This window comes from Huiozyma naganishii, chromosome 3 (genome assembly GCF_000348985.1).
Source record: "Huiozyma naganishii CBS 8797 chromosome 3, complete genome".
Lineage (NCBI taxonomy): Eukaryota > Fungi > Ascomycota > Saccharomycetes > Saccharomycetales > Saccharomycetaceae > Huiozyma > Huiozyma naganishii.
The window spans coordinates 99,269-123,351 of NC_035924.1; the positions used below are offsets into that span (position 1 = coordinate 99,269).

The following is a 24,083-nucleotide window of genomic DNA, read 5'->3' on the forward strand; positions in this document are numbered from 1 at the left end:
GGTTTGGCTTGAAGACGTACGGTATGTGTGTGCGTCTGCGCTTATGTGTAGATCCTGACCTCATTGTCGATGTAGGTCTTGGCGGGGGCGGCTTTTACGGGCAACCCGAATACCAACTGCGAATGTACGGACCAGCCCTTGGGGACGTCTGCGGGCAAAGCCTCTCTGACAAGGGCGTTGTAATGTTGCAGGTTGCAACCGCAACCGAGGGACTCTAGGGCGGCCCAAGCCTCGATCTGGACGGCACCGGAGGAAGTGTCCGCGTGGGATGGGAAGGCGCCCGCAAAGGAAGGGAATTGCGCCTGTAGGTCCGCGGTGGTCTTGTCGTCAGTGAGGAAGACGACACACCCGTAGGCCTCGTTCTGGCAGGCCAATGGTCTCGCCTTGGCGTTTGGTGTGGGCATCGCGGCGGCAACGTGTTCCCAGACCTTCTTGTGGGCGTCGCCCAATAGGATGACTGCACGGTTCACCTGAGAGTTGAAAGCGGTTGGCGTTTCCTTGACAATGGTGTGGACGACGTGCTGGATTGTGCCGACGGGGGCTCCATTGGGTAGCTCTGGCTTCAAGTCGTAGATGGTTCTTCTGTTGGAGATGACATCTAGAAAGTTTTGCGTGGAGGACATTGTAAAGGGTTGTTTTGTAAGTTGTATTGGTTGATGTTTTGATATCGTTATTGACTAATTCAAGAGGAGAGACCTTACTGGTTTGTATGAAACAGTTACAGCCTTATATACAGTCCAGTGGATAGCCATTCCAGTGGTTAAGCTACGTGTGAAACCGGGGTCTCGTAGGAATACTGGGTGTTGGTACCGTGTGACATACCAAAACATCTCAATTGCTTTGTTCCTCTCACCATTAATCAGCTGTACAAGGGTGTTGCGTATACCGCACCCTGCCTTATGACTCGGGGAGACCCCAACCCTCTACAAATCCGATTCACAGAACAATATAACAGTTTGTACAAGCGTATATACGATTAGTAATTGGGGCGCTTGTGTGAGGACGTGCTTGTTTGTTTTTTTTGTCTTGTAAGAGGTATAACAATAGGTATGGAAAGTTGGGTTTCGGGAAGACAATGCTACGTGGGAGGGGTGCCACTAATCAAGATTTGAGAATTGGGGGGAATACGGGTGAGAGGAATGAGGCCAGCAGCGTAGGGTGCCTGGTTTGAACGCGAAAAGTTCAGTAGTAACATATATATATATATATAATTTTTTATTTTCTTTTTGGGACAGTTCGTAGTCTACTTAGTTTTACAACAAAATATGGGCTTGTTTTCATTAATAAAATAATTATGAAGAAACAGAGAAAAAATCGCTACTGTTACTGTTATGACATATCGAGAACGAAAATGTAATGTAGTACCTGCCTTCAAGGCGGGAAGTGTAAAAAAATGTGCAATAGAATATGGTTAAAAAAACATCATTCGGATAAAATTCTCAATTCAAGGTGGTGAGAGAAATTTTGTAAAAAATGTGTGCGGAAGTGGAAGTGGCACAAGACTCTTTTATGGAGTGAGCTACGGGAGTTTCTTAGCACCAGAACGAGTATGCCCTTTTCCAGTATGGACCGTTCTTCAACCTTTCTGTCTCCTCTTCTCTTTCCTGTCTTAAAATATCCTCATCGTATATTTGTCTATGCGCAACCAGATCAATGTCTTGAGACTTAATGTATAGTCTCCAGTCCTTCGTATAACATTTGTAGCCGATATACAGGGCTATCCAGATAGGAGCCGCCAAGTAGTTCTCGAAGAATGAATTAGCGTCTACTTTCTTGCTACCAACGGGTTTCAAAGCGACCCAGAATTGACCAACCAGGATCAAAGCGAGGACAAAGAATGAGTATGCAGACCCATAGATCCCCACTTGCGACAGGAACCCACACTCTCCCAAGGACCTCCCTTGGACGGTCATTGCTCTTCTGAACCTCAAGTGAGACAGACAAATGGACATCCAGGTGAAGATTTGGGATAGACCGGAAACGGCCAATAGCCACGTAAACACTTGGTCCTCCTTTGGAGAAGTCGCACAGAAAGCGATGACGGCGAACAGTGATGCCACAATGATACCCATGGTGGGTCTCCCCGCTCTGTCGACGTAGGAGAAGATCTTCGGAGCAAACCCTTGTTGCGATAGAGTCAACAGCATACGTGGGGAGGAGTAAAACGCGGAATTGGACACGGACAGCACTGAAATGATGATCACCGCGTTGATGAAATGGGGGACGACTCTAACACCGTGATTGGCGACCGCCAAGACGTATGGGGATGCCTTAATACCGTTCGATTGGGCACCTAGCAACTGTGAGGAGTTGTAAGGGACCAAAAACCCGAGCAAGATGATGGATGCAAGGTAGATGCACAGTGCTCTGTAGATAATTTTCTTTGCCGCGGAGGGGATAGCTCTCCTTGGGTTTGATTGTTCCGAAGCTGTGACGGCGATGAACTCGGATTGCCCGAAGGAGAAAGCTGCAGTGACCAAAGTCGCGACAACACCTTTAAATCTATCCACGGCTCTTTCACCTCTGAATGCACCTGGATCATGCCAGTATCTCCCACCAATGTAACCGTCTGTCCCCGCACCACCACAGATGATAATGATCCCCAGGATGAAAAACCCTATCATCATAAGAATCTTGCACGAGTTAAAGATGAACTCGGCCTCCGCGTAACCTCTTGCACCACCCAGGATATTGATCCCCAAGATGAACACGTAGAATATGATGACGAACACGTCTGGATCCACTTTCGTAGTCCAGTACTTGATAGTCATCGATGCGGTAACCAGTTCCAAGGGGCAGACACACAGCCACTGTAGACAGTAGACCCACGCCGTGGCGAAACTGAACCCAGGGTCGATTAAGAAAGTAGGGTACGCGTTGAACCCACCGACGAGAGTCAAGTAATTGACTGCCATTTCCCCACACGCCTGAATGATACAGTAGATGAGGGACCCCATGATACCGTACCCGATGACCAACCCTGCGGGCCCCGCCTGTGCCAGTGTCGCACCGTTCCCGACAAGCAGCCCTGTACCGATCCCGGTCCCCAAAGAAATGAGGATGACGTGGCGCGGCTGGATAGTCTTCTTCAATTTATCACCTGTGTCACCTTCGTCCTTCTTATGTTGTTCTATAGTCTCCGAGGTGACACCAACGAGTTCCATATCCAGATTCGTGTGTGGCTGAGGGTTCTCCGCTGGCTTGAAGGAGTCTATGAAATCACGGAAGTAACCCTTGACGCCGTGTCTCTTGCGACCCGAAGTGGAATCCGTGGTGAAATCGTACTCTTCCTCTCTTGTGGTCGCTGCATTCTTACCCTTGAGAGTCTCGAAGTACTCGATTTCGTTCTCTTGTTCCGTGGAGACGTTGTAGTCCTGTTTCTTATTGACCTCTTTCAACTCGTAGTTCGAGTTTTCGAGATCTGACGAGCTCGGCATCTTGTCACGTTGAGATGGGTACCTGCAGCAGAGAAAACCAAACTGAAGCGGAATGAACAAAACTTAGATAATCAGGTCTGATAAATACCAAGAGAATATTTACGTATTATATATATATATATATGTTCGCGTGCGTGCTTCCCTCCAGGAACAATAAACACGCCATAGATAGGTGCTGATGAGGAGGGGGGTAGAGAAGAGAACTCTGATGCATATTGCGTCAGAGAGAAGACTCTCTCGCACTGTGAGCAAAAGATGCAAGAAGAAAAAAGAGAGAAAACTTCTACTGGCAGGCAAACTGCGGGTTAAGCTTGCAGCGTGGCTGTTAGCGGAGATGGAGAGGTGCACGCTCTGATTCTATTCGCTGGCAGCACGATAGCACAGCGTGATGGGATGTCGACTGATAGAGAGAGATAAGTGTTGCAGAGGGAGCCGGCGTGTGCCGCACACTGCCGCGACTACTGCCACTGCTGCTTGGTTCCTTCTGCGGGCAAGCACTAAATTTTTGTGGCCGCATGTGGAAGGCACCAAGAAAGAGCGTTTCTTTTTTTGGGGCCCTGGCGTCTTGCGCGGAGAACGCCGGGGGTTGTTCCGGAGGGTTGTTCCGAAAGACGGGTAACAACGGTTTCCACGTGACAGTCACGGGACCTCCGGTGTCTGGGTGCCGGTGCTCTGGTTGCCTGCCGTTGCTGCGCGTGTTTCTGGGGCCCGCCGTATTCCCGCTTCGGGCCACACGACCTTTTCCCCTTCGGGAAATAACACGCTCTCGCGAGACGGCACAGGCAGCAGACCCCGCTCCTCCCTCGCAGGCCACCTGTCACTGCAAGATAGGTCGACAATGCCGGCTGGGGTACGTCTTACAGTTTCCCTTCTGCAACAGAACGGCTTCCGAGGCCCCTCTCCGAAATGGTTCAACTTCGGCTGCTCCCGTCTACTGTGGATCTTTTAGCCCCTTTCTTGGTAGTCTCCATACCCCCCCCTCCCTCCCCTCCCCGCCTCGGAACAGCTCGTTTGGTTACAGCAATTGGTGTGAGTATATATATATATAGACGTGTGTATAGATAAGTAGATAGATAAGTGTACTCGTTCGATTTTGCCTTAGTTCGTTACCGCACTGTGGCAATGACTATGGGGTCTATAGACTTGCAGCCGATAAACAGCACGGCCTCTTTGTCGGATAACGTTGAGTTGAAGAACTACTATGAGAACCTGCTGTTCAAGAACGGCAGTGGGAAATCGTTGACCGATTTGCCCAGGAAACTGAACGGGGCAGCGAAGAATGACGGCGCGGAGACAACACCCTTGAGAAGTGTCGATTTTATCAGTGGGTTTGAAAGACGCGGGAGTAGCAGTGCCGCGGGGGATACCCACAACGTGTTCAGTAACTTCCCCAGCTCGTTGAATCAAGGTGACTACAGCAGCAAGCTGGGGAGCACCCCTAGAAGGCAGTCGATATTCAACACGGCGCCAATCCAGGAAAACGTCGAGTCCTCTTACGTCTCGCAGAACCCGTCCGCACAACCCATGGCAATGAGTCCGCCATTGGGGTTCGGGTCAGCGAGCTTGTTCGCCGCGGAGAGAAGGTCGTCTTATATCTCAGATGCACTGATCCACGGGAACAACGAGGGACCCACAAGTCCAAACACGTCGGTGACAAGTTTCTCTCCACCAGCGTACACGGGGATGTTCAACCCCTTGTACACAGGTAACAACTCCACTGGGTACCTACAACAACCGGCAAACCCGTACAGCACCGTAAGGGGCAACACCACCACCACGGCCCCAACTAATAATAACAATAACTCACAGTACGGGTACTTGAACTATGTCAGTGGTGGTGGCGCGGTCTCCCTGTCGCCACCGCAACAACAACAGCAGCAGCAACGGAACTTGTCCCTCCCAGCTGCGCAACAAGAACACTCGTTTGCAAACAACGGGTTGCGTGTTCTGCCAGGTAATAAAGTTAGCTCCTCGAAGGAGTTAAGGGAGCTGTATAGGGACTCCGGCAATAACTACTTCTCCAGCCAGCAAGTGTACAGTTTTGTCGATGGAGTCAATGGGGTACTCTCAGGGACAGCGAAACGGACAGACCCGTTGACCAAAAGGATGACCAATTTCCTCAACTTCTTGAAGAGTTCTAACCTCAATTACAACCCGCAGTCCGACGCGTTCATTTCGAAGAAGAACAGAAGGTCCAGTGTTCCATGCACATCTTCGTCGAACAACGCAAACACATCCGCGTACTTACATTACAAACCACTCGCTTTGGTGTCCCTAAAGAACGGGAAACTGGAGTTGCTGTCAACGGCACAGAATTCCAATATGCAGATGTGTCGGGGTGATCTCGTGATCATCGACGGGGACAGGGGTAAAGATCTTGCCCTTGTGGTGGATCCCAGTATCAATTTGAACCTTGCCCTGATGGTCAACTTTTTGAAGAAGAAGATCCATTTTGACTCCTTGATAACGAACAGAAGACAGCACTACCCTAACGAGAAGTTCATCAAGGCTCTTATGGACTCTACAAACGGTATCGCGGACGAGTTGAACCCGAAATTGTACGACGTTATCGAATTGTTACAACTGGTGATCCCCTCCAAGCAGGTTCTAAGGTTTGCTACCCCTTTCGAGGTAAGTAGCAACTTGCACAGCAAGTTTCAGGATGAGTTGAAGGCACTGCACATTGCACAATTGAAACTGAAGTCCCTGAACAGCGGGCTGATGCAGCACGACCCATTGTTAGGCGGTTCCAAACTGAACATTAAGATTTTGAACGCTGAATTCCAATTCGACCGCAAGAAACTCACTTTCTACTACATCTGTGAGGAGAGGAACGATTTCAGGGAGTTGATCAAAGAACTGTTCAAGTTCTACAAGACACGGATATGGCTGTGCGCCATACCGAACAACCTCGACGTGGACGGGAAGTACTACGATAACCAGCAGCTGGAATTGAAGATGTACCAGGACATGATGGCGCACTACGTGACTGACGATTTGAACGACATGAACCTTCAACAACAACAGTACCAGCAGGAGCATGGTGGTCAGATTGGCGGGTTCATTGTTGCTCCACCTTTGAACAAGTTGAAACTGGACAACTTCCAACTGGGTGTGTACAAGGAACTTGTGACCAAGTTGTTTTCGTGATCCGTCGAGACACGTTTAAAAATTTTAATTCTTATGATATACTAATAAACATTCTAGAGAAAAACAACCCATATAAACAAAATACATAAAGATAAACCAAATAAACATAGATTAAGGGGTGCTCAACAAGACAGTAGCTTCTTATACCAAACACATAAATACATACGTATATTGGGTTATTCACTCATGCTCTGCGAAGAAGAAATTGACAGCCAAGAGTTTCAAACTGTTCAAATTGGCCCACTTATCAACACCAACACCCGGTTGACCAAACCCCCAATTAGGTCTATCCCCGATCGCACTCAACTGTTTAGGACCAGCACCTGGTTCCTGGTACAACAACCAGACGTACCTATGGAACCCTGTCCCCTCTGGTGGCCCCGGCCCCAAGTACGGTTGCAAGATGTGCCCCCCCTCGACGAACCCACCGCTGGGGTCCTTAAATTTGACCCCCGTTTCCACGTAGTGACAGTATTCTGACCATTTGTGGTCTGTTCTGGAGGGAGCATCTGGGTCAGTCATGACGAGGGTGTAAGAGGCAGTGAGGTCCAGCGGGTGAGCCTGGTCCGCGGCGTAGAACACTTTTGGCTTCTCCTGAGTGGTACCCGTGGTCAATTTGTTCCCCATGGCCACAGTAACGTCTGGGACAGGGTACTCTATCGCCAGAGTGCCTGCTGGCTTGAAAGTGTCTACTCCCGTGGACAACAACACATCTTTGAAAATATCGTGTTTCTTCAGCGATTCGAGAACTGTTCCTGTAATATTAATAGCCTTATGCATTGTGCGTGTGAGACGGAAGGTTCAGTCAAGTATACACTCACTATAGACCTTCTTACCACTTCAAGTGAACATACACCAGGCAATTGCATAGTTGTACCCTCTACAGGGTGTCACCCTGTGACATGTTTTTGCTCGGATATTTTAGGGGAGAGCAGCAGCAGCGGGCGGGTAACACACACTCTCTGTGAGAGACTTGCCTGCCCAGCATTTTTCCAGATTTCCTTTTTGGGAAGGTGACTCCGCTGCGGTGCCGTGCGTGACTCCCCTCGCCGGAACGGGAAAGAGAGGAGAATGTGTCCGGGTCACGTATTTTTGCTGGGACGCTTACCCCGCCCTCCACAGTTTTCCTGCCCCCGCCACCGTTGCAACACGCGAGCACGTGCTCGCCGTCGTTTTTCGCATTTAACGAGGATAACAGCGGGACGCGCAGCAGGCAGCACACCCACAGCGAAACAAAACTGTGTGAAACAGACACGCACACACGCACAATGCGGGCCACAGACGCCAGCGCAGACACACACACAGTTACACCCAAACGAGAACAATAGTCGAGAAAAAAAAAGACTGAAAAATTTTTCTTCTTTTTTCATCGCCTTCATATGCTCTTTTTGCGATGCCCTCAACATACAGCGGCAGAGAGGCAGAGGCAGAGGCAGAGAGACCGAGGCAGAGAAACAGCGAGCGAAACACCCTGTGGGAAAGAGTATATAAGTATCTTACAAAATGTTTGTGCTTCAAGACAGTTGTGAATTGGGTACGCTGGTTGTACCTACTGTCCACTCTTGGGTTTTTTCTTGCCTCAATTGTATCATATAGACACACACGCCCGTACACTTTATATATACGTAACAATGGCTGGTACTTTCCTCTTCACTTCTGAATCCGTCGGTGAGGGTCACCCAGATAAGATCTGTGACCAAGTCTCCGATGCCATCCTGGACGCCTGTCTCGCTGAGGACCCATACTCCAGAGTCGCCTGTGAGACCGCTGCCAAGACTGGTATGATCATGGTCTTTGGTGAAATCACCACCAAGGCGAACTTGGACTACCAGAAGATTGTCAGAGAAACCGTGAAGAGCATCGGTTACGACTCCTCAGAGAAGGGGTTCGACTACAAGACCTGTAATGTTCTTGTCGCCATCGAACAACAGTCCCCAGATATCGCCCAAGGTGTCCACGAGGAGAAAGCCATTGAGGACATCGGTGCCGGTGACCAAGGTATCATGTTCGGCTACGCCACGGACGAGACCCCAGAACTGCTTCCATTGACCATCCTGTTGGCCCACAAGCTGAACATGGCCATGGCGGACGCAAGAAGACACGGCACTCTCCCATGGATGAGACCAGACACCAAGACCCAAGTCACCGTCGAGTACAAGGAGGACCACGGCAGATGGATCCCATTGAGAATCGACACCGTCGTCGTCTCCGCACAGCACGCTGAAGAGGTCACCACGGAGGACCTGAGAGCCGCGATCAAGTCTGAGATCATTGAGAAGGTTATCCCAGTGGAACTGCTAGACGAAAACACAAAGTACTTCATCCAACCCTCCGGGAGATTCGTCATCGGTGGGCCACAAGGTGACGCCGGTTTGACCGGGAGAAAGATCATCGTCGACGCCTACGGTGGTGCCTCCGCTGTCGGTGGTGGTGCCTTCTCCGGTAAGGACTACTCCAAGGTCGACCGTTCTGCTGCCTACGCCGCCAGATGGGTTGCCAAATCTTTGGTCGCCGCCGGTCTATGTAAGAGAGTTGAGGTCCAGTTCTCCTACGCCATCGGTATTGCTGAGCCATTGTCTCTACACGTCAACACCTACGGCACAGCCACCAAGTCTGACGACGAGATCATTGCCATCATCAAGAAGAACTTCGACTTGAGACCAGGTATCCTGGTCAAGGAGTTGGACTTGGCCAGACCAATCTACTTGCCAACCGCCTCCTACGGTCACTTCACCAACCAGACCTACCCATGGGAACAACCAAAGAAGTTGAACTTCTAAGCTCCTTCCCCCCAATCCATCGTCATTATTAATTCAACTTAATAAAAAAATATTCTTCTTGAAGCAAGAGGGAGAGGAACGGGAAAGGATAATCATTACCATCATCACATTCCCGGGCTTATAGCTACTCTTCCCGAAACCCACTTCCAAACACATACATTTACACGAAAAGTTGAATCCAAGTATACAATCCCCACAAAAACTGCAGAGATAGATAACATGCAAAATTCATCATCATCATCATCCTTTTGTATATATAGATATAAGTGTAAGAACCATATGCACATTTACACGCCTTAAATAACTTAAAAAACGCCTTTTTCAACAAACAGCCGTGTCACAATGTATTCAACAGCTCCAATGCCTCGGTCAATTGCGCCTTCGCAGTGCTGATATCCTCATAGTTCAACGCACTCACCGTGAATTTGGCTAACCGCTGGACCCTTTCTATTTTGGTGCCTCTATCCATTATATTATCCAGGTCTTGCCTGTTGTAATGGTCCCCTAATGCCGGGATCTTCTTACTCTTCTTGCCTTCTGGCGCTGCGACCGGTTTAGGTTTTGGTGACTCTTCCTTCTCTTCCTCCTCTTCAGAGTCAAGGAATACAGGCTCAGGTGTCGAAGCGTGCCCCGAGGGGGTCTTCACAGACTCGCCCGAAATCGGGGTTTGTTCAGATGCGGCGCCCTTCCCATCGGTTGACTCACCCACAGAAGGGCTGAGTTTATTTAGTTCGGCAAGCATTCGGTCTATATCTTCGTCGTTTGCGTCCGGTGCTGCCGTTTTGCCAGTGTCCGGCTCGCCTTGCAACTCCTGCTCGATGGCGGTTCCCTCGCTGGCGGTTTCCCTCAAAGCGGCATCTATCATCTCATCCACCTCTTTATCGTTCTGCGGTATGTGCTCCTCTGCAGCCTCAACCGCGGGGCCCAACTCGCCCTTCGCCAGTTTGCTCAGATGGACTTTACAGTACTTGATTCTCTGCCTGATCGCACGCACTTCTTCAGGACTGTTCTTCCACAGGTGCAATATACTAGAGTACAAGTCAACGCAGCACCACAGCCCACGTCTCAAATCGTGATCCCAGGGACCCTCGGAAACCTGTTGCAACTTGTTGTTATACAGCGACATCGTAAAGTTCAACATGTATAGCCGTCCCTTCTCCTGGTCCTCGAACAGTGTCCGTAACGGATCCTCCGGGTGCTCCATCACTGCACTCTTGAACGTCTCTATAGCATCCAGAAGCTCACTGGCAATCGCTGTCGACTCCTCGGACCGGTCTCTCTCCGTGAGGATCTCCTCCACCACGTACAGCTTCATGTAGTAGCTTATTACGCCCAGCCCGGCCACATCGAACTGCTTAGCAGTGCGCAGCACCCTGTTCACAGTGTTACCATCAATCATCAACCAATCCCCACTGCCCTGTTCGCTCCTGCACTGCGTCTACAACACCGACAGCCCCAGCAGTCCACTCATCCAGCCCTCCTCACTTCTCCGTCTCTGCCCGTAACGCTTTTTGGCTTCTTCTATGATACTTTCCACGAGGCCAAAAAATTAATCGTGAGGTAATCGCGTCTTGGAACCAACGTTGTTGCTGCCTGGACTGTTTTACAACTGGGTACGGCTCTGTTGCGAGGGATTGGACAGTTGCAGGTGTTGTTTCTGGGAAGTATACGAGATTTCAGCGTGTAGATATGGTCGACGTGACGGAATTTACAGCAGACGTTGGTGCTGGCGTTTTGCTGACGCTGAAGAGACAAAACCAAACCGGGTACTTCCTCCTGGACGCGTTCATCCCGATCTTGAAACAGCTAGCTGGCGATTTCACGGGGTTGGACATTGAACTGTTGCGGGACGAGCTGCAGAACCAGGGATCGCCGCTTAGTGAGCCGAAGGAAAGTCAATTGCTGTCGAGATTTGGCGTTCTAGTGGACAGAGACGTGGAGGGTCGGAAATGGATCACTGGGGAGAAGGCGGTACAACTGTTGGATAGTGCGAAAATTGGCCACCTGTTCAAGGCACAGCTGGACAGCTCGACTGCCATGCCAGAGACGGAATCCACTCCGGAAGTTTCGGCTGAAAAGAGGAGCTCCAACAACAAGAGGAATACACACTCGGAAAAGAACGAGTTGCAATTCCATGGGCATCACAGGGACTTTGATATAGAAAACGGACACACCGACGTGGGATCCCCGTTGAAGAAAATCAAACTAGACGATAGCTTGATCGCAAAGGATTCGCTCGATGGCCTCATGGCATCCAATCCGATCCCCATTTTTGGGCATGATATTGACACACAGATAATCAGGTCGCCACTATCCCTATCAAGAGCGTACAGTGGAGACACAGGCGCGGACAATGGTCAAAGAATGAAACTGGAATCTTTCCTACAACGGCTACTGTTCCCGGAAAGCAGTAACAACAACGGGACAGGGCAAGAGGGAGCGACTTCTGTTGACATGAAATCACTGATCCGGGATAATGATGCTGCGTTCCCCGGGGTTGACCTCAACTTGAATATTCCTGTAGATGAGCATGGGAACACTCCCCTGCACTGGCTGACATCTATTGCAAATCTAGCACTCGTGAAAGAGCTCGTCAAGCACGGTGCTAACCGACTTGTTGGAGATAATAACGGAGAAACTGCACTGGTCAAGGGGGTCAAGTCGGTCAACAACTACGATTCAGGGACGTTTGAGGAACTCTTGGATTACTTGTACCCATGCCTCATAATAGAGGATAATATGAAAAGAACCATCTTGCATCACATCACAATCACTTCTGGAATGGCAGGTTGCTCATCAGCAGCCAAATACTACCTGGATATATTGATGGGGTGGATAGTGAAGAAGGAAACCAGATCCGTGGATCAGGGCAAAGGCAAAGATATAATCCTGAAACAACTCACGCTGAAATGGGTCATTGCAAATATGCTCAACGCACAGGACTACAACGGGGACACGTCCTTGAACATTGCAGCGAGACTGGGAAACGTCGCTATTGTCGATGCTCTGCTGGATTATGGTGCCGATCCGTACATCGCCAATAAGTCCGGGCTACGGCCTGTTGATTTTGGAGCGGGCACTTCAAAACTACCCACAAAGGTCGATGAGAACAACAACGAAAGAGAACATGATCCGGAGAACGATGATGGATTACTGAAATTCGATACGATGAAAGAGCCGGATACAGTTAGCCTGATCAACGACATGAAGACGCTATTGAGCAGCGTCTCGAAGGATTACGACACAGAGTTGAGCAGCCACAAGGATAAAGTTGGACCAAGCTACATTCTAGAATTAGATAGACAACGAGAAGAGTTGGCCTCGTCTCGAGATAAGCTGACGCGTACAAAACACCTCAACGACGAGTACAGCCTGCTGAAGGAACAGCTGGACAATATCACCAAGGGGATCGAAGAGGAGGAGAGCAATTTTGTGCAAGAAAGTGCGAAACTTGGTATTTCTGCTGAAGAAAACGCAGGCATGGATTGGGATTCGAGCGAGTTTGATGCGGACGAACCGTTTAGGGTGGACTTCATATATGAGCACTTGGAGACCAAGTTGCAGAACGAGTACGGGGGAGACATCGAAAAACTCCTCAACGAAGAGTCTGTTGAAAACGTTATGAAGCAAATACGATCGTCCCACAGCGACGAATCCATCTCGAACACTCTCCCGCCATCTGCTTTGTTAAAGGCGAGGATAAACGCATACAGAAGGAACGACGAGTACCTCGGGCAAATGCTACTCAACATAAGAGAGAGACAAGCCAACCTGGAAGGTAAATTCAGGAGGGTGCTTTCCCTATGTTTGAAAGTTGACGAGGATAAAGTAGATGGGATGCTGGATGGATTGTTGCAAGCAATTTCTTCTGAAGATCCACAAGATATTGACACGGGAGAAATGCAAGAATTCTTAAACAAGCATGCGATAGCGTAATAATTGGACCTGTGAACAGGTAATATGCAGTGGATTTTATTAAGTGAATTAAGTTTTTTGTCATTAGTACATAAGTTTTAGAAGAAAGAGAAAGGAAGGAATATACATCACAAAGAACGACTACGAGACTGACGAAGAGGGAGCTCCAGTTAGCTTTCTCAACCTATTAATTTATATTAAGTCGTCTTTTTTTTTTTGCTTGTTTTAGGATTAGGTTCCATGGAGAGTGGTGGACTTCCTGTCTTCACCTTTTAGGTCTCTTCCAATGATAATGTTCATGCGTTCTTTTACAGGACGCGAGGCTTGTTTGATCACCGTTTATGCTCCGAACAATTGATTTCTTTGTCTTATCAGTATCATTTTCCAAGTCGTAGAAATATTCCTCCTCTGAAGGGTTACCGGCGGCATCCTCTCCATGAGGATAAATAACACCGATACAGACTTCTTTGGACCAAAGAGCACGTAGCTGTGATGTAGTAAGAGACCTCGTAACAGAATTTACACCCTTTAGCCGAGACAATGGAGTCTGTTGGACTTTGCCGAATGCCAGATAATTGCTTAAAACACTCCGTAACGCCAGACAATCGACGCCAGACCTTGTCAGGTGTGCAATTATTTCTTCGTTGGTCAAGACAGACTCCGTGTCTTCAAAAGTGACATGCTTGTTTGTAGATTGTTCCATAATTNNNTAGGCCTGTTTGTCATAAAGTTCTTCCCCTTCCTCTCTTGTCCTCTTTGTGGTCAGAATTGAGACTGGCGTCTTGCTGCCGCTATCTGGGGTAACGGATAATGAGGGGGAGGGATGTGGGTTATCCAAAAGATATAGCGAAGGGCTGCTTGATCTTGTTGCAGTAATGAACTGCCACTGAGTAGCCCAAATATCGTCATGGGTGGACAATGAGCCGTCCGAAACATATTCTTCCTCATCGTTTTTTAAATCCTCAGAGGACAGTTGTTTCATACAAATCATCAGAAATGTTTGTTTGAAGTCCACAACAGTTTTATTCATGAATGGCATAATGATACTCTCACCCACTTTGAGTGAAAATGCGGTCATACCTTTCATCTTGAAGAGCTGTTTTCCCTCGGCGCTTACATTGCATGGTTGCACCGAAGTGAGTTTATACTCCTTCTCGGCCATTTCGTGCAAATGAAGCCCCAAACATCTTGGAAGTGTAATAATAACGTTTGTTGTACCGATACACTTGACATAAACCTGGTTCGTACTACGAAGGTACTTCAATAGCAGATGTTGTCCTGAAACGGTACCGAAGTTTGGAAGATGAAAATTGCACAAAGCCTCGTTACAACCAATTGTATACGTAGAGTCCCACCTTGGATCCAATTGCACTGTTCTAACGCTACTGCAATCCAGCTCATCGACACTACTTCCGCTGAAAGATGGAATCTTCACAATGACGTGTTTTTTGCGTGGAATCCTCAATGACGAAATCCTAGAACTGGAGCTGCCATTGCAAAGACTCCCCTTAACAGGTAACAACTGGTCGCTGGTGTTCAAAGACTGAATAGGAGTCAGATAGTCGCAGTTACTGAGTTGCTGCTTAGTTGGTTCCGCCAACCCAAATATTTCGGGCTGTGACAGCGAAACATTCCCAGAAGCTGACTGTTTAAAAATTGGAGACGATAAAGGATACTGAAACGACATGATGAAAGTTGTCTTTAGTGCTACTAGTAATTTAACTTTGAATACAACAGGAGTAACTACAGAAACGGCAAGTAAATGTAGAGTGCGAAAGAGTGAACAGGATGTCGAGAGAAAACCGGTCAAACAAGAAGGTCTTTTATATAAAAAAGGGTAGCGTAAAAGATGAGTACAATCCCCAACATTCTTGCCAATTTTGTGAACCGTAAATATACCCTTTTGACCCATTCCTCGACCGTGCCGTTTATCCGATGTACCTTTTTTCCTTTATTATCGAATGCATCATCGCGTCCCTGAATTAGCTGATTTCCTGTTTCAGTTGACGTTTTCCGAACGCTAATTTCTTTTCTGCGGAGTCTTCCTCAAGACAAAAAAAGAAAAATTGGGCCCTGCATATACCATCCGTACACCCAAAATTTTGTTTCTATTTAGTTTATTTTTTTGGGACGGGTCAAGAAAAAATACGTTTCCCTATTGGGATATGTGGATGGTTTTTGAATAACGACCCAGGGGACTGGGAGATGGGGACGACCGGGGCTGGACCAGAGTGGGAACTGAGCCTGGAGTTAGACAGAGTGGCTCCCCTACTAGTCCCGTGGTGGGGAGCGGGGAGAGGATTTGGCGGCCCTTCCAGGCCACAGCACGCCCCTGTGTCCGTTGGCGTGTACCCAGAGTTCCCGCTGGCAGCCGTTGGTGATTCTGTGAGGGAGGGAGGGGCGTTCCACTACTGGCGGGCCTGCAGGGTGTCTGTCCCGTGGTGCGATGCTATTGTAACTGTAGGATAGTTAGTGCAGTGCTATATTGAAGGTTGGGTTCTCTTTGTAAGCCTGAGAACAACGGTACACTAAACTAAAGAGCAAAAATGGGTAGTATGTAAATGAAATTATAGCAGATCATAAGCAAAATATTGAACGGCAACTCGTCCCCTGGGTAGTGATGAACTTTTGAGGACCTTGGCTTTGGAAGAGATAGAGTTTTCGGTAAACTGGGTTTGCGACCATAAACAGAGGTTTTTCAATTGTACAATTGAACTGCGGATGCGGAAATCTTCTCTCCACCAAGGCGTACCCAAAGTTCCATCCCTTTTACGCGGGTAAAGGTTGAACAAACCGCCACTAGTTCAAGAGCAAGCCTTTCATGAACGAATATAGTTACTAACAACACCATGTAACCGTACCATACGGGCTCACTAATTTTTTTTCCACAGAGGGTACTCCATCTTTCGGTAAGCGTCACAACAAAACACACACTCTGTGTAAGAGATGCGGTAAGCGTTCCTTCCACGTGCAAAAGTCCACCTGTGCTGCCTGTGGCTACCCAGCTGCCAAGACCAGATCTTTCAACTGGGGTGCCAAGGCCAAGAGAAGAACCACCACTGGTACCGGCAGAATGCAATACATGAAGCACGTTGCCAGAAGGTTCAAGAACGGGTTCCAGACCGGTGCCCCAAAGGCTGCCACCGCCTAAACCTAAACAACACGTAGGACCGATCCAATTCCTTGCATTCATAGAATATCGAAGTATCTACAGTTTATGTATAAATAGAACAACACAGACAAAAGCAAACGGCAATGCCACACAGAGATCATTCTCATCAAACGCTGTCGGCATGGACCTCTCCCCCACGTCCGTCCTCAACTTCGAAACCCTAACGCCTCTGTGCCCCGCCATACGTCATATCATATAAGCCTGCCTTTCCTTCCCCAGATTCCCCGTGCGCAGAAACCGCCGCAGAAAAACAGCCCCAGATCCGGGCTCCGATCACAGTCAATTTTAGGGTTCTGTAGGGTCTTTTGTTCTGCGTTTCTCCGCCCTTTTTTCCCTGTGGCTTATTTTCGCTTTCTTTTTTCTTCTTCTTCTTCTTTCTTTCTTTTTTATTTTTTTTTCATTTTTTAGAGCGATTCTGGAATTCTTCATTATTGCTGCTGTAGAATCTGTTCAAGTGTTGTTGTTGTTGGATCAATAGAGACTCTCTCTGTTCATAGATTGAAGTTCTGTTCCTTTTTTATTGTAATATTCCTTCTTAGTTTGATAGAACTTCTGATCCACAGTCTGCTACACGGCTATCGTCAATGAAACGTTTCTTCTCTGGGTCCAAATCACCCAAGCTGGCTGCTCCGCCGAAGAATCTGTTTTCCAGAAAGGGGAGCACTTCCTCAACGGGGTCGAAGGATACTTTCTCCAGGAGTAGTTCGTTTGGACAAAGACTGCTTAATGGGGATTCCTCTCCAAACCTGCCGCAATTCGCGCAGGAACAAAGGGACGCCTCGGACAGCGTACTAAACAATGATCTTTCTCCTGAACTGGTCCCAATTGTGACACTACTGTCTGCGCAGGCACACAGACGATACCATAAGGGTGTCATTTTGGTACTGCATGACTTGAAAAACGATGGGACACCAGCAACTGGGAAGTGGACCGAGTGCTACGCTGTACTGTTGGGTACTCAACTGGCCCTATGGGAGGCGAAAGAGATAGCAGGCTTACAGGAGGGTGATAACAGTACAAGAGTTATTAGCAGTTCTTTGAAAAAGGCAGCATCGACCCCGAAGTACATAAACCTCGCCGACTGTGCTTTGAGGCCGTTGGATTCCGATGACTCAGTCCTATCGAACGACGGCAGGAACGTTGACCTCAGTAACGTCCTAGTCGTGTCCACCACTTTGAAGAATAGGTACTTCTTACAATTTAGCGATAAGAATTCTTACGACGAATGGACAGCGGCGTTCAGATTGAGTCTGTACGAGAATGTATCCCTGCAGGAAGCCTACACGGGCGCGTTCCTGTCCTCAAGGGGAAGTAAACTGAGCGATATAAAAGTCATTATGGATGAACGCAACAAATTCAGTTACTCAGAATGGGTCAGCGTACGGTTTGGCGCTGGTATGCCCTGGAAACGATGCTTTGCAGTCGTTTCACAGTCTACTGGTAAGAAAAAAAATGGTTCCCCCTTCGGTAAGATCAGTTTCTACGATAACGACAAGAAAGTTAACAAAAAAAGCGTCATGGTCACAATCACAGAGGCGAGAAGGGCATACGCGGTATACCCATCTGCCCCGGTCCTTATCGATAACTCGACAATTCTTAAATTGGAAGGGTCCATCATTTTCAGCGATAAAGATGGCAACAGCGAGGACTGTAACGTGTTTATCATGGCTGAGAAGCATCAAGGTGTGGGTAGTTACGACACAATCATCAGATTCTTAATCCCTGTGATGAACGCGTTCGCGCTTTACGGGAGACCCAAGCAATTGATAGCAGATAGAGACGATCCAAACTCTTTGATGTTCGCACTTCCGATACTCCCCGCCATCTACTATTTGGAAGTGAAGGACATTTTAGATATGATTCGTGCTAACGAAACTTCCCCATGGAACCAAGACGACTGGAACTCCAACATTGACGAACTGCTGAAAACAAAGAAATTGGAGGAAGGCTACACCGGTTGTGGCCAAAAGGGTAGGCTTCCATCCACTTTCTCATCGCCAACACTGGGCCCAGATGACCTATTCAGGGGACCAAACTCCCCAGTGTTCTCGAACCCGCCAAGTTTGCGTAGCGATAAATTGTTGAACGCCTCCCCTCAATCTCGGATTTTAGACAGAATATCGGATTCGGCAGAATTCCTACCAACGTCTCATGAACTGCCTAAAATAATTGACGCTAATGAAGATGCGGAGTCTTCAGTGGCATCCTCTTCCAAGGAGTCAGTAGTACTGAATCCTTTCGAAACAGCTGAAGATCTAAACGGTGTAGCCATTCCCGAGGGTTACGAACAGCAACACACCCCGGGTAATGAGTCAGCTTCAAGAAGGAGCATGCCTAACAACAAGCAGCCTGAACTCCCTATAGTGTCACCACACATAGAATCAAATGATGAATACCCAAACAACACCTCTGCGATACAGGCTGGTGAACTTTCGGAATTGTATGACAAATATGCTATTGCCCCATTCGGTGCAACACACGAATCCTCAACCGGGGACAACTTGGAACCTAAGCCAATGTTTTTAGCTACAGAGCAGGAAACATCTAGGTACTCAAATGGTTATGAGAGCCCTTACGAAAATTATGTTGGGACGACAAATGATTCGAAACGGTTTGAGATCTCCAATATCAGAGACTCTAGAAGCACTGCTGATTATGATGACGACGTAAAGGCGGCTGCAAGCTTCAAATCAGCAATGGCAACCAACGAATCGAATTCCAGCACTGGACTGCTTGATGTCGATCATGCATTTGATGAACTGGCCGATAAGATCAATGAGGTGAATATTGTACAGAAACTTGACTCAGTTAATACCGATACCACGGCCAAATATGATGAATTTGGCGACGATGACGAGCTTGCCCCAGTCCTGAAATTGCAATTGACGCAAACGACAGGGAATGGCACACAGAACAGACACGTTGAGAAAGATGAGGAAGCCGACGTTTTTGACCCAGATTTTGTTGACCAAAGTCAAATGCTTGGTGCTGAAACTGCCTTCAAAAACGAGGAAGATAATGTATCGGCCACCAATCAGGCCTACAACCTAGAAAAGAAAAGCAGTATTCCTCGTTCTCCATCACAAACAAACCTAGCTTTAGACGCAAACACATCCAACCGCACCAATCAACAAACGGTCAACTCACCACAACGCATACAACAACCTCTACAACAACCACGTTACGCGAGTCCATCGCACATTCAAAGTCCGTATCACCAATATTCTCAAAACAACCAGTCCCCAATCTACGGACAGTTCCCAAACTCATCGAAAGGACTGCCTTCTGAGTCTCTGCAACACCCCAAGTATCAAAACGCGGTTTATCCCAACCAAATACAGTACCAACAGAACCAATATGTGGAACAACCTGGTATCAATAAACCAAGACAAATTGGAAGCCCTTATGGTTCAGCAAACTCGCGCTCCGGCTCCTCTCTCTCCTTGAACAACCGGCCAAATGGCGGTGGATTCAGTCAGTTCATGCCTAATAACACAAATGGCAAGAACCCGTATGCGAACTAGTTCTCTCAGCCAGCACTTTGGTACCAAATGCCGCATGTTAATCTCTTTGAGGATGGTACAAGGGCGCCCTGTGTAATGTGGCCTGAACAAGTTGATAATCCTGTGTACCACTTTTTTATATCTATATTATATAGTACGTACAGAACACTTCTAATGTCTACCTTTATTTCTGCATTTCTTATGTATATAGATTACGTTACTCTTATCTACTTCTTACTACTATACAGTAGACCAACAGCTTAGTCGTTTTGGATAGCAGTACGTTAGATGTTATTGTCTAGGGGTATACATGTTAAACGGGCATAACACAAAGATAAAAATGTACAAGTATCATGCTCTAAATAACGATCCAAGATTCGTCGGTATGTGAGCCATCAGGTAATAAGGTTTGTATAGCACCGGCAACAGATTTCGTACCAGTTTCTGCAGTTTTCTTAAAAGTGCCGGTTGCATGCGTCACCAATTTAGTTTCTTTGCTTTGCTTTGCAACTATCAAACTACGGGCATATTCCAGCTCCGAGTAAATGCAATTTATAGCCGTCATCACACCATCCTCTTTATTGATCTGAGTTCCAATTATTTGGGCTTTTTCCCTCAGCTTGGTGTTTGTAGTAACCTCCTTCAAAGCGTTGAATAGCGTTTCAGCATTGAGTTTTCGTAACGATATCCCAACACCAATATCCGATATTCTATTTGCATAAAAGAACTGGTCACCAAAAAAGGGTTTGATTACGGTTGGTAAGCCTGCTCTCAATGTAGCACCAGTGGTTCCTGAACCACCGTGATGAACTGCTGCATCCACTTGAGGGAATAACCAATCATGTGGAATGTTTCCTCCATTGTAAATACTATCCGGTAGTTCTACTTCCACATCCTTTGCTGATTTGTCATTCAATCTCTCCGACCATCCTTTGTTCAAAATACAATAAACGTCTGCCTTGACGACAGCCTCTACCAAAGCCTTCGTCATCTCTTTGGCATCTGAGACTACAATCGAACCAAACCCTATATACACAACTTTCTTTCCAAGTGTCCGCGCCTTTATTAAAAAGTCTGTCAATGGTTTGGGCGGGACATAGGTATCATTTTCGTCTAGAAACCAATATCCTGTCACTTTCACCCACTCATTAAAATCAACGGAAGGTGGAAATATCGTGGGCGAAACATTGTAAAGAAAGGGTACCTTATTCTGCTGCATTAGCTCCAAACTTGTTTTTTCCAGTCCAAGAGAATGTACTCTCCATTCGTTTATCTGGCCGCTTATCCCCTTCCAAAAGACATTCTCAAACAACATATGCGTCAAATAATTGTAGCTCCCACCCCTGGTTTGATCAGGTACAATGAAGGCGTGTGGATATGCCCTCGTCCTCGTCCACGGCATAGTGAACGCCCTGAAATAAGCAATTTGTAGAGCCTCGGCTATATGAATGCCTGCCATTGCAGAAGGTGACTCGATCAATATATCAAAGTTACTATCCTTACATGCGTCCCAGGAAGACTTCAAAAGACTAGAAATCCAGCCGGAAAACTTTGAAGAGGCATCCTTCAGCAATCCTATATTCATGGATTCGTGCTCTACCATCAGCGCCATCAGTTCAGCTGGATTACCTGCAATTTGAATAAACGAAATACCATGACCCTCTACAAACTCTTGGAATTCACCATGTGTTATTATTGTAAATTTATGTCCCTCTTTTATCAAGCCTTTCCCTAGAGCAATGTATGGTTGTACATCACCTCTGGAGCCTATGGTCAAAGCCGCAATGTTGTAGCTCTTCACTGGTTTAATTTGGACTTTATATTGGGAATTGGCATCTATTAGTAAAGGGATGTTCAAACCTTTTCCAACAAACTTGTCCTCAAAAAACTTCAGTTTAGCGCTTTCCGCATTGGACTCTATGAAGTTGTTGGTTAGCATTTGTTGGTTGTTGTCAGCACCATTGCTGTTGAGAGTGGGACTTCCATGCAAGTTACGTTGCGACACTAAATTGATCAACTGAGATAATATCTGCTCTGCATCGTCGCGGCATAATTTCGTACTAAATTCAAAGGTCAGCTCGTTGTTGTTTCGAATGACAAGTACCAGTAGGAAATAACCCAGCCTTAACCCAATCTCTTTGTAACATCTTTCGATATCGCATATAGGTAATATCATCTTCGTGTTTATCCCAGGGATGGATGACTTAAAACATAGCGTGTCTTTGCCGATGTACAATTTACCGTAGGTCGGGACGTTTCTGTTCAGATAGACGTAATAAGTACTGATCAACCTCTGATCTTCACTCAATTCGAAGTGATTTTGAAAGCTTTCAGTAGCCCTTGTTAACTCGTTACCGTCAATTAAACAAACCCCAGTCTTGCTTGGAAATTTGACTGACTTATTCGCATAGTGGTTTGGTTTAGCCGCCCACATTTCGCCGACTTTTTTAAACTTGTTCGTTAGTTTATCCCGTTTCTTTGAAGTATTTTCATCAGTTTCCTCGGTCAATATCAGAGCTTCCTGTAGGCTGTCAATAGTATCATTCACAGAGATTGGTGATACCAATGAGTTCTTAATTTCCGGAGACTCACCAATAAACCTATGGGATTCAATGACAATACTCTCCTCAATTTTGGACGGAAATTGGAATGGACGTTCTGAATCACCTATTTTGTGGAACCAACTGCCACTTTTAGATCTCAGTCTAGTCAAACTTAGTTTCCTCTTTGATTTTGCTCCCGTCCGTTTTTGGGGTAAACTCTGTGTCGATAGATCAGAAGGTGGTGAGTGCAACAAAGGTGTGGTAGCCGGTTTATCGTAATCTTCATCTATGTGCTTGTTGTATGCTAGCTCAATTCCGTCCTCTTCCAGCTGTTTGAGTTGGTTTAGTATAGCCTGTCTCGCCCTGGGCCCTGAATTGTCAAAAAACATGAAGACAATATCGTCGACGGCAAATGATTCGTTGCTCTCCAAAGCCCTTAGATTCAGCGCCACAAACTGGTTTATGAGTTTGTCATCATCCAGTTTTAGAATATTTGCCAGAGGCACTTTCAAAGTGATCGACCTACTTTCTGCGTCTGAGGTCGTTAGGTTGTTGGAGGTGAAGTGCTGTCTTCTCAATTCGTTGAACCAATTCTTGGCCGAGTACTCTGAATCGGCGACAAATTTGAACGTTCGCTTGTCTCTCATGATAATCTTAAATACGTAACCGGAATCCAACTTCGAGCCTAGTTCAATCTTCTCAACATTCCTCAGATCAACTGTCATATTTGGGAAGTACACATCCGTCGAGGAGCTGTACATTGAGAAAATGGGGCCCCGCAGGATGCACCAATACCTTGTAGAGCCCTTCAGACGCGACTTCATACCCAGATTACCGGTCATGGACACTGTGCTCGTGGATGTTTTCGCCAAAGTAGCGTAGAATATTAGTTGCGCTGTCGTGACAAACAGTCGGCCCTGGACAAGCACCTCTTTGAGTAGCCATGCCGTCGACTGATACACGCATTTCTCTCCCTCTGACAGCTGCACAGTCCCCGAAAGGGCAAACTGCTCAGTATGTGACGGCGTATCCCCCGTGGGCGTCACTGATAGCTCGAACAGAGTCGGCTTCCTCTTTTCCAGGGGCGGTCCCGGTAGGCGACGAGAGTCCTCTGGATTTCCCATTGAAACAGAGCTTACTTCTGACGCAGAGTCCTGCGACTCATCCATACCGGCATACACAGAAGCGGTAGTGAGCAGCCCGGCGATGTTCTTCATCATGTACTTCGATTTGGCCATATCTGTCTGTTCCCCCCTTGCGGAGCCTTCCAGTACACCGGACTTCGTCAAGTTAACGACGTCCTTGGTGTTCCCACGGACGGCACTTACTGAGGTCCTCACGGATGCCCCAACGGTCGCATCGGCAGCCTTGAGGGGCGCACTGACCACCTCGCCGCCAATTCTAGCAGTGATATCCTGAAGCCCCTTCAACTTACCTACTATTCGCTTCTCCATATTCACCTCTTCTATCTATCTTTGGTTCTTGAGCACACCTATTAACAGCTGCACACGTCTAGAACAACTATGCAACAACCTAACAGCCGGTATGGACTTCTCTAATGTTCTTATCTGGCAGGTTCCCGG

The 24,083-nt window shown here is 47.4% G+C and overlaps 12 protein-coding genes across 12 annotated transcripts; 6 read left to right on the plus strand and 6 right to left on the minus strand.

The window, feature by feature from the left end:
• Positions 1-41: 41 nt before the first annotated feature.
• Positions 42-623, minus strand: KNAG0C00580 (uncharacterized protein; the record flags this gene model as incomplete). Its single annotated transcript, XM_022606754.1, has 1 exon — positions 42-623. One exon carries the CDS (start codon positions 621-623, stop codon positions 42-44), a length of 582 nt encoding a protein of 193 aa, XP_022463418.1.
• A 909-nt stretch (positions 624-1,532) lies between these two features.
• AGP1 (amino acid transporter AGP1) lies at positions 1,533-3,437 on the minus strand (the record flags this gene model as incomplete). The annotated part of the gene is made up of 1 exon (XM_022606755.1): positions 1,533-3,437. The coding sequence occupies one exon, from the start codon at positions 3,435-3,437 to the stop codon at positions 1,533-1,535; it is 1,905 nt and encodes a 634-aa protein (XP_022463419.1).
• A 515-nt stretch (positions 3,438-3,952) lies between these two features.
• Positions 3,953-4,486, plus strand: KNAG0C00600 (uncharacterized protein; the record flags this gene model as incomplete). Its single annotated transcript, XM_022606756.1, has 1 exon — positions 3,953-4,486. The coding sequence occupies one exon, from the start codon at positions 3,953-3,955 to the stop codon at positions 4,484-4,486; it is 534 nt and encodes a 177-aa protein (XP_022463420.1).
• A 79-nt stretch (positions 4,487-4,565) lies between these two features.
• On the plus strand, positions 4,566-6,587 carry KNAG0C00610 (uncharacterized protein; the record flags this gene model as incomplete). The annotated part of the gene is made up of 1 exon (XM_022606757.1): positions 4,566-6,587. One exon carries the CDS (start codon positions 4,566-4,568, stop codon positions 6,585-6,587), a length of 2,022 nt encoding a protein of 673 aa, XP_022463421.1.
• A 180-nt stretch (positions 6,588-6,767) lies between these two features.
• Positions 6,768-7,367, minus strand: KNAG0C00620 (YbhB/YbcL family Raf kinase inhibitor-like protein; the record flags this gene model as incomplete). Its single annotated transcript, XM_022606758.1, has 1 exon — positions 6,768-7,367. One exon carries the CDS (start codon positions 7,365-7,367, stop codon positions 6,768-6,770), a length of 600 nt encoding a protein of 199 aa, XP_022463422.1.
• Positions 7,368-8,218: 851 nt separating this feature from the next.
• On the plus strand, positions 8,219-9,367 carry SAM1 (methionine adenosyltransferase SAM1; the record flags this gene model as incomplete). The annotated part of the gene is made up of 1 exon (XM_022606759.1): positions 8,219-9,367. One exon carries the CDS (start codon positions 8,219-8,221, stop codon positions 9,365-9,367), a length of 1,149 nt encoding a protein of 382 aa, XP_022463423.1.
• A 337-nt stretch (positions 9,368-9,704) lies between these two features.
• On the minus strand, positions 9,705-10,766 carry VTA1 (Vta1p; the record flags this gene model as incomplete). The annotated part of the gene is made up of 1 exon (XM_022606760.1): positions 9,705-10,766. One exon carries the CDS (start codon positions 10,764-10,766, stop codon positions 9,705-9,707), a length of 1,062 nt encoding a protein of 353 aa, XP_022463424.1.
• Positions 10,767-11,056: 290 nt separating this feature from the next.
• On the plus strand, positions 11,057-13,303 carry SWI6 (transcriptional regulator SWI6; the record flags this gene model as incomplete). Its single annotated transcript, XM_022606761.1, has 1 exon — positions 11,057-13,303. One exon carries the CDS (start codon positions 11,057-11,059, stop codon positions 13,301-13,303), a length of 2,247 nt encoding a protein of 748 aa, XP_022463425.1.
• Positions 13,304-13,547: 244 nt separating this feature from the next.
• Positions 13,548-15,194, minus strand: TOS4 (Tos4p; the record flags this gene model as incomplete). The annotated part of the gene is made up of 1 exon (XM_022606762.1): positions 13,548-15,194. One exon carries the CDS (start codon positions 15,192-15,194, stop codon positions 13,548-13,550), a length of 1,647 nt encoding a protein of 548 aa, XP_022463426.1.
• A 634-nt stretch (positions 15,195-15,828) lies between these two features.
• Positions 15,829-16,433, plus strand: RPL37A (60S ribosomal protein eL37; the record flags this gene model as incomplete). Its single annotated transcript, XM_022606764.1, has 2 exons — positions 15,829-15,835; positions 16,174-16,433. 2 exons carry the CDS (start codon positions 15,829-15,831, stop codon positions 16,431-16,433), a joined length of 267 nt encoding a protein of 88 aa, XP_022463427.1.
• A 605-nt stretch (positions 16,434-17,038) lies between these two features.
• SKG3 (Skg3p) lies at positions 17,039-19,978 on the plus strand (the record flags this gene model as incomplete). Its single annotated transcript, XM_022606765.1, has 1 exon — positions 17,039-19,978. The coding sequence occupies one exon, from the start codon at positions 17,039-17,041 to the stop codon at positions 19,976-19,978; it is 2,940 nt and encodes a 979-aa protein (XP_022463428.1).
• Positions 19,979-20,315: 337 nt separating this feature from the next.
• ATG26 (sterol 3-beta-glucosyltransferase) lies at positions 20,316-23,954 on the minus strand (the record flags this gene model as incomplete). Its single annotated transcript, XM_022606766.1, has 1 exon — positions 20,316-23,954. The coding sequence occupies one exon, from the start codon at positions 23,952-23,954 to the stop codon at positions 20,316-20,318; it is 3,639 nt and encodes a 1,212-aa protein (XP_022463429.1).
• Between the last annotated feature and the right edge of the window lie 129 nt (positions 23,955-24,083).